At 31.3% G+C, this 9,898-nt stretch overlaps 1 protein-coding gene across 1 annotated transcript; it reads left to right on the top strand.

Annotated features, from left to right (window-relative positions):
• Positions 1 to 1,865: 1,865 nt before the first annotated feature.
• LOC127086314 (protein DETOXIFICATION 18) lies at positions 1,866 to 4,519 on the top strand. Its single transcript, XM_051027061.1, has 7 exons — positions 1,866 to 2,164; positions 2,248 to 2,792; positions 2,983 to 3,069; positions 3,161 to 3,217; positions 3,540 to 3,778; positions 3,868 to 3,986; positions 4,100 to 4,519. Exons 1-7 carry the CDS (start codon positions 1,895 to 1,897, stop codon positions 4,214 to 4,216), a joined length of 1,434 nt encoding a protein of 477 aa, XP_050883018.1. The 5' UTR covers positions 1,866 to 1,894; the 3' UTR covers positions 4,217 to 4,519.
• Positions 4,520 to 9,898: the final 5,379 nt, after the last annotated feature.

Here is a 9,898-nt window from a genome sequence, read left to right on the forward strand (position 1 = left end):
GTTAGGGTAGCTAGAGGATGTGGGACCGGAGGTCGGTTAGGTGATCCCGATCAGCACCATTAGGTTTCTTTGTGTAAACTCCAAACTTTATTAATATCAAGTCGTCTTATATCAAATTCATCTTTCACTTATACCATAAAACACAAAAAAATGCATTTTAGGAGGAGTCTCCAATTGAATTGGCGACTTCTTTTAAAACCTACACAGGGGCGCCAATTGGATTGGCTAGGGCACCTGCCCTAACCAATCCAATTGTCGCCTCCATTCAAGTTTTAAGAGGAGTCTCCAATTCAATTGGCGACTCCTCCTAAAAGTGGGGTATTTTGGGATTTTTTTTAAAACTAAGGGTATTTTGGGAATTTCCTTGAAAAAGTGGGTTATTTTTATTAAAAAACCTTATAAAGAAGGATCGATATGATCGTTTTATATAAATTAAAAAAAAATTTTTTTATTAAAATATATTTATTATATATTAAAAATAATAAAAATAATATTAATTTAAAGATAATATTAAAAAATATCTTAAAAATTAAAATAAATTATTTATTTTAAAATACCATTTTATTTTAAATGAGTTGTTCTAAAAACAGAGGGAGGGAGTAGCATGGAACAATCTATTGCTTCCATCAAAGTAGGGGTGTGCAAAAATATGGTTAACCAAATTATATTACTAAACTGAATTGCATTGCACCATAAAATAACTAAACCACTTGAATGGTTAATGAACTGAACCATTTAAATTAACCAATTATAATTCAGTTTAAAACCGGTTCATAACTAGTTTTTTTTATAAACTGCTTTAGTTATAATTTTTTTTAATAAAAAAAAGAAAAATTATTGAGAGTGAAAAAAATAGAAATTAAAAATAGTTATAATTATGAAAACTAAAAAATATTTTATTGAAAATTAAAAATAAAGTTATAAAAAAAATATAGTTTTTTTAGAAAAAAAATCTGAAAATAAAATATTTTGTATTCCATAAAATAAAATAAATTTTTTTCTAAAAATAATTTTTTTTATTCATTAAAAAAATATAATTTAATTTGAAAAAAAAAATATTTTTTTAGAAAAATAAAAAATTATTGTTTTTTGAAATAAAAAAATCTGAAAAAAAATTTTTTTTTGAAAAATAAAAATTTCAGAAAAAAACAATTTTTGTAGTGAAATTTCTGAAATATAAAAATAAAATATATTTTTTTTATTTTCCGAAAATAAAATTCGAAAAAAATTTATTCTGGGATTTTTTTCCCCGAAAAATTAAAATCAAAATATTTTTTTTAATTTTTTTTTGATGAAATTTTAAAAATATCTATTCAGATTTTTTTTTCAAAAAAATAAAAATTTTAACTAATTTGTATAAATAAAAGTTTTTTTTTTAAAAATAAATATTTTCAAATATTCTTCTTTTTAAAATTAATTATTTTTTATGAAATTAAAAAAATTGATTTTAATAGAGTTTAAATTATAAAATTGGTTTATAATTGCAAACTGATTATAAATTAGTTTATAAACTGAATTGAAACCATTTTATCAATTAACTGCATTTTTTATAAAATGATTATTATAAACTGAACTGAACTATAAATGGGGTTTGGTTCAGTTCAGTTCATGAACCACGAACACCCCTACATCAAAAGTATCAAATACTTCACACTTTGTCGCGACCTCGTTGCTTCTCGCAAGGGTCCGTTGAGAGATTTGACCAGTAAGAGGTACTATCAATCAACTATCAATTTCCCTCTCTCTCTCTCTTTCAAATGCAGATATTTAATTAATTATTATACAGTTTTGTTTCTCATCCGTCTGATATATCCAACGGAATGATAGCGTTTACCTGGCACGTGTATATATACAACAAAATCATAACAGAACAAAACAAGAAAGATAAGCCAACATGGCAAGTAGCATTTCAGAAACACCTCTCTTACTCGCAACTCATGATGATAATGGAATACACAACACAGAGAGATGGTGGAACAAAATCTTGGACGTAGATGAAGCCAAACATCAACTCATGTTTTCACTGCCAATGATTCTTACAAACTTATTCTATTACTTAATCACTTTGGTTTCTGTTATGCTTGTTGGTCATCTTGGTCAGCTTCAATTAGCCGGTTCTACTCTCGCTAATTCATGGTTCAGTGTCACCGGCGGCGCTCTTATGGTAATTTACTATTTTTTCTATTATTATTTTTTGTTTAGCCTAACAGAGCCTAAAGGTTGTCACTTGATTAAACTCTTTCTTAGGTTGGTTTAAGTGGTGCGCTAGAAACACTATGTGGGCAAGGATTTGGTGCAAAGGAATATCACATGTTGGGAATTTATCTACAAGGCTCATGCATTATATCTTTTATTTTTTCAATCATTATATCCATTATCTGGTTCTATACAGAACACATTCTAGTGTTTCTTCATCAATCACAGGACATTGCTAGAACAGCAGCACTCTATATGAAGTTTCTTGTACCAGGATTATTCGCATATAGCATCTTGCAAAACATGTTGAGGTTTCTACAAACACAATCTGTCGTCATGCCACTGGTTATACTTTCTGCTATTCCAGCATTGCTTCATGTGGGAATTGCTTATGGATTTGTTGAATGGACAGGTTTGAATTTCATAGGTGGACCTATTGCAGCTTCTATTTCACTGTGGATATCAATGGTATTGTTAGGTTTATATGTCATGTATGCAAACAAGTTTGAGAATACATGGACAGGATTTTCAATGCAATCATTTCATTACTTGTTTACAAACATGAAATTAGCTCTGCCTTCTGCAGCAATGGTGTGGTATGAATTTCTAAATACGCTTCACTTTATTTGTCCCTTTCGATGATCAATCTTAGAAAACATAGTTTGCTAAAACTAAACTTCATCAGATAAAATATTAGTCTCTAGTTTGAACAATATCATACATCTTCTGTTTAATGTAAAATACTTCTATTGTGAATCTTACTATTTTACTTTATAATATTGCTAGTTTGGAGTATTGGGCTTTTGAAATTATGGTTTTCCTAGCTGGATTACTGCCTAACTCACAAATAACAACTTCATTGATTGCAATAGGGTATGCTTCTTATACCTTTACATTTTTGTTACTAAAATAAAGAGAATAAAGATTCACATGACCTATTCTTCTATAAAAATATATTGTGCAGTGCAAACACAGAATTATTTGCTTACATGATCACTTATGGTCTTAGTGCAGCTGCAAGGTTAGTGGATCTAAGTTAACATACTCTCTTTCTCTAGTATTGTTGTATATTTCCTTCTAGAATTGAATTTCCTATAGTCTAGGAAATCAAGCAGTCAAGAGATCTCAGTTGTTTGACGAAGATCGAAGGCTCGTTCTAACTTTATCTAATCAAAATTAAAATACGAGACATCCAATTTTCATCCAACAGCTACGAGATTGTATGACTGCAAACAATCCAATCTCCTTCAGTGATTGAATTTTATTGGACTTATCTTTCGATATAAGCATTTTGATCAACATTCTTGTTCATATATTGAAAAGTTTAAACTTAACTTTTATAGCACAAGAGTTTCCAATGAATTGGGAGCAGGCCAACCAGAAAGAGCTAAACATGCAATGATAGTCTCTCTAAAGCTCTCTCTTTTCCTTGGATTCGGGTTTGTTTTGTTACTTGTATTTGGTCATGATATATGGATTCAGCTGTTCAGTAATAGTCCTATTATCAAAGAGGAGTTTGCTTCAATAACACCCTTTCTTGCTATTTCCATACTACTAGATTCTGTCCAAGGTGTCTTATCAGGTTCGAATTCTTTTTCTCTTTTAACTTTTTCGCTACAACATGATCATTAACAAAAACTCTTAGGAGTAAAGACGTCTTAAATAATGCAGGAGTGGCTAGAGGATGTGGTTGGCAGCATTTGGCTGTTTATGTCAACCTTGCAACTTTTTATCTCATTGGTTTACCAATTTCATGTCTCCTTGGATTTATGACCAACTTGCAATACAAGGTAAAATATTTAGACCAAATACTTGCTTGTGTTGATGCCGAAAGAAATTATCTTGATTTTGCGTTTATTTGTTTATTCACCATGTTTTCTCTTGAATTTGGTTTATGATATAGGGTTTATGGATCGGTCTGATTTGTGGCCTTGTATGTCAAACCGGAACACTCTTACTTTTGACATGGCGTATCAAATGGACTAAATTGAATCTCTCCGGGGACAAAGATAAAGACTAGACTATTGTTGTTTGAAAACTGAATGTCTGCCAATCAGAATTAAATAAGTTTGTGTTTGGAACCACAATGACATCTGCGTCAGATACATGGTGTTGTCTAAACTATACATGGTGTTTTCTTCAAACGTAGAAACAAACACAGGCTACAAAGATGATTACATCTTGTAATAATCATGAATTTTGTATATAAAATTATGTTGTCCAAAAATGTGCTTCCAAACAAAAATACATTTTTCTTTCTGTCAGAAAGTATTCTTCCTCACATTTACTAATTTTCATTTATGACTGTTGCAGATTCCATTTACTACGGTGACTTTTTAAGTTTGCTTCATTAATTCATGCTTTGTTTTTTAGTGATGGTCCCAACATGCACTATTTTTCTTTGATAATGAAATACAACAATTGTCCTATGTAAAAAAACAGATATATGATAAATTAAATAGGTACAGACAACTTTTTTTATTAAAAAATGAAAAAATCATTGTGAACGTATCTAGATAAATACATTATCATATAGAACAAATGAAGAAAAGGGTTTTCAATGCAACTTCTATTTCACTATGGATATCAGTAATATTGTTAGGATCATATGTTATGTGTGCAAAGAAGTTCAAGAATACATGGAGAGTGTTTTCAATGCAATCATTTCATTACATAATCATAAACATTAAACTAGCTCTTCCATCGGCAGCAATGCTATGGTATGAGTTTCTAAAAGTCTTTCACTTTATTTGTCCCTTTTGATTATTGATCTTAGAAAACAAGGTTTGCTCAAATATTATCTTCTAGGTTGCACAAAAGTGTTAGCGATTCCACCTTAATTGTGACCTATAACCACCTGATTGCGGCATCTAGGCTGCATTGTAGCCTCCTACACATTCATTGCATTGGGGTGAAGAGGGAGATTTGATTCCACATTGATTAGACTTATAGCCCAAGTAGAGCTTATAAAATTTGGATAGATTTCATCTTACAAGTAGCTTTTATAAGATTAAATTAACTCTAATCCAAATTTTAAGATAGTCTCATTGCTTATCCTCGGTCCATTTTTGGACTTTCTACCATATCCACATTTCAAGCCTAATTATAAGAGACGTGTTAGAAGTTCATTCTTAACTACAGCTCATAATTATTTAATTGAGACATTTGGGTTGTCCCAGTGCATCTTCGAGCACTTTCATTGTATTTTGTGCGAGGAGGTGGAATTAATTTCATATTGTCAATATATATGAGTTAAGTGGTGCTTATAAAACTTGAACAATCCTCGTCTTATAAGTCAAATTTGTAAAATTAAATAATGATCAACTCAAATTTTAAAAAATGTCATATATATTTTAATTTAATATAAGATAAGTTCCTGAATCTTACTATTTTTATACTTTGTAAGTTTGGAGTATTGGACTTTTGAAGTTTTGATTTTTTTTAGCTGGATTAATGTCTGACTCGCAAGTAACAACTTCATTGATTGCAATATGGCATGATTCATATATCTTCGTATTTTTGTCACTAAAACGAAGAGAAGAAATATTCATAAGATTCACGGTTGTTATTCTTCAAAAAAATTGCAACACAATCACACAATTTGTTGCTTACATGATCACTTATAGTCTTAGTGTTGCTGCAAGGTTAGTTGGTCTAAGTTGAAATATTCTCTTTTTCCGGTATTATTTTATATTCTCTTTTGGACTAGATTTCCTATAGTTTAATAAAGCATGTGGTCAACATATCTAAATCATTGGATGAAGATCGATGACTCTTTCTACCTTTATCAAATCAACTTTAAAATATAAGATCTTATATTTTCATCCAACAGTTAAGATCTGTGATGGAACAATGTGATTGTATGACTGCAGACAATCCAACTTCCTTCATAAGTTGCATTTGTTGGACTCGTCTCTTGTTATAAGCATTAAATCTATGTTATTGAACATATATCGAAAATTTTGAACTCTTATTATATTGCACAAGGGTTTCCAATGAATTAGGAGCAGGCAAACCAGAAAGAGCTAAACATGCAATGAGAGTATATCTCTCTAAAGCTCTCTCTATTCCTTGGTTTATGTTTTGTTTTGATACTTGTATTTGGTCATGATATATGGATTCAACTGTTTAGTAGTAGTCCTACTATCAAACAGGGCTTTGCTTCAATAACACCCTTACTTGTTATTTCTATACTACTAGATTTTATCCAAGGTGTCTTATCAGATTTGAATCATCTCTTTTAACTTAAGATTTCTCTCCATCATGATCATTATCAAAATAATCTTAGGGGTAAATGTCTGAAATACTGTATGGGTGGTTAGAGCTTGCGGTTAGCAGCACTTAATTGTTTATTTCAACCTTGTTAAAGGTGAGAAAAACACAAGAATGAAGGTTAAATTGGATTGACTTTTTCTTCTTAAATCATTTATGCTTATCCTTTTGATGTTTCTTTACTAGAGTCTAAACACTTGGTTCGGAGTCTGTCTCAGAAAACTAGTTTGACTTCTGAAAGACCTTATCAAATTCTGAATCAGAATCTGATTTGGATGATCAAAGTTGACAGTGGCGGAATATTTAAGTATATAAGCAAGTAAAGTAAAGTAAGAGAAACAAATAACTATCTTAGTTCCTCTCACAACTTGAGAGTAGTCTAATCCCCTTGTACTTCCAAGGATTTCCAGTAAAACCAAACTGATTACAAATGCTCAAGCACACAAGCAAGAGACTTATTTGCTTACACACACAAGTATAAGACTTCCTTGCTCAAACACACAAGTTTGAGACTTCCTTGCTCAAGCACAAAAGCTCAAGAATTATTTACTCAAACACACAAGTCTGGTACTTCCTTGCTATAGCACACAAGCTAAAAACTTCAAATGCTCAAGCACTAAAGCAAGAGACTTATGACTCTATAACAAACTGTTAAGAAATTTGGGTAACAACTACACTTGATCTACAATTAGAGGTGTAAACAAAATACAACTTAGAAAAACTATAAGACTTAAGAACTTCTAAAATATACACAAAGTTAAGATCATCTAAGTCTTTTAAATTTGATAGAGTAACTTCTCTTTGAATGTCAATAAATAGAGTATGTAGCAGTGTGTTGTATTAAGGCTTGATATGCTTCTTCTTCATCCCTTTAGTTACTTATATAGAGAAGGAGAAAAGAGACATTAGAGACTTCCATCAAAAGGTTGGTTAACCTTTGTACTTGATTAAAGCACATCAAGTAAACACCTTTCTGCAAGAGAAATGATCTGTTAAAGCTCATACAATCAAGAGAGAGATTTTCTTTAAGTCTTCACGTGATCAAAAAGTCTATGAGTCTATCAAAATTAACTTGGTTGAAGAGCTTCTTCTTCAAAGTATGACTTCCTTCAGACTTCACTCTTCAGAGGCTGATCACATCAGAGTCCTCTTCTTAGCTTATGAAGCTTCAGAGTCTGGATCACCAGGGTTTGACTTTATTTAGAGTTGACTTCTTCACAGTCTGGATCTCCATCAGAGGCAAAGTATTCAAAAGAGATCTTTCGTGCCAGTCTGATCTTCAGATTCATATTCCTCGAGCATCTTTTCATTTGTTCTTGATGATATAATCTTGCATACTTGAGCAAATATTAGAATACCCAATTGTTCTTTAAATACTTTGTTATCATCAAAATCTAAGGGATATGATATCAACCAATTTTATTCCAATAATCTTCCCCTTTTTGATGATGACAAATAATATATTTAAGAACAATGATTGTTGATTTAATTAACTTGTTGACTTCAGGATCAGAGGTTTGTAAGCTCCCCTTGAGTTTGATAGTCCAAAGGGTGAGGTTTTTAAGCTCCACATAAGTCTTATTCAATTTAATTAAATCTCTTTAATTAACATGTTGACTTCAAGGTCTAAGGTATGTAAGCTTCCCCTAAGTCATTGTTGGTGTAAACCATATAGGCCAATACTTTTGGTACTTGTATCAAATTATTTATTAATAATAAAAGGTTTTTTCTTTATTATGTTTGTTTAATAAAGTCCCTAGAATAGCTAGTCAGTTCAATGTTTCAAGTGTGACTTAACCATGAGATCCCATTAAACATAAGGATATTATTCTTAAAGTATCTGTAGTTGAGCTTTATTGTGAAGTAGGATAATATTAAAGCATTAAGACTATTATGTATATAGACTGATGATCACATCCCATGGATCATGAATAAGGAGTTATCAAGTCTTAAATATAGGTATGAATATCAGGAGTAATATTTATACTGGATTGACCCGCTATGAGAATACTACATAGAATGTTATGCAAAGTGTCATAAGTTATTCTCATGGTGATAGTGGTGTATACCACCCTTCGACCTGCAACCACTATGGACCTTAGATGTAGAATCGAGTGCTTTATTGATGATCAAACATTGTCCATAACTGGATGACCATAAAGACAGTGGATGGATACTCCACGAAGCATGTTGAGGGACATGAGTGACCTAGATAAAGTTTGTCCATCCTACGTAACAGGATAAATGTCTAAGGGCTCAATATTGAATTGGACAAGGATGACATGGTTTATGTCTTGTGTTCAATATAAACATAAGGGCAAAAAGGGTAATTGTACACACAAGTATTATCACAAAAAAGGATTTGTTAGATCACATGACATTTTTGTGTCTTGGGTAGCAGTGATGTGTTGCTAAATACCGCTCATTATTTATTATGTTAAATATGTGATTTAATATAATTGCCGATGTCGCGAAAACCTATAGGGTCACACACAAAAGGACAAATTGATGAGAGATGGAGTAAATAAGAAACACCGTAAGATACGGTGCACTTAAGTGAATTGTAGAACATCGTAAGGTACTGGGTACTTAAGTAGAATACAAAATATGGTAAGGTACCACACACTTAAGTGATTTCGGTATACCATAAGATATGGGCCACATACATTTAAGTGGACTTTTTTAGCTTGCAGCCCACACAAGTTGTTCTATAAATAGAATCCTTATGTAGAAGCATTTCACTTGATAAAATTTTGTTTCTCTCTCTCTCTCTCTCTCTCTCTCTCTCTCTCTCTCTCACACACACACACACACACACACACACACACACACACACACACACACACACACACACACACACACACACTCAAAGCCGTCATTTGTAGCAACTAGCATTGAGACTGAAGGAATCCGTCCGTGTGGACTGAGTAGAGGCGTTGTCACCATTCAACGCTCGTGATCACTCCTTAGATATGCATCAAAGATTTCAATCGCCAAAAGAGGTAATGGTTTCTATCACTGATCATGCTCATTTGTAAGGATCACTAAAGGAAAAAATTTAATTTCTACTGCATTTTGGATCACAATTTTCCTTAAGTGGTATCAGAGCCACTTACGAAACCATGCATCTGATAGTTGTTTATTTTCTATATTTTCTGTATTAATACGATTAAAAGACAAAATGAATTAAATAATAAACAAGTAATTAAATTTGGCATCATGTGTGTACGATTTGGATAATTGATGTTGGCTATGCTTCAGAATCCGACGTTAGTATGGTGAAACAGTAATACATCTATCGTCCATAGGTTACACAAATGAGATCAATCAATATATATATATATATATATATATATATATATATATATATATATATATATATATATATATATATATATATATATATATATATATATATATATATATATAT

This window comes from Lathyrus oleraceus, chromosome 5 (assembly GCF_024323335.1).
Source record: "Lathyrus oleraceus cultivar Zhongwan6 chromosome 5, CAAS_Psat_ZW6_1.0, whole genome shotgun sequence".
Lineage (NCBI taxonomy): Eukaryota > Viridiplantae > Streptophyta > Magnoliopsida > Fabales > Fabaceae > Lathyrus > Lathyrus oleraceus.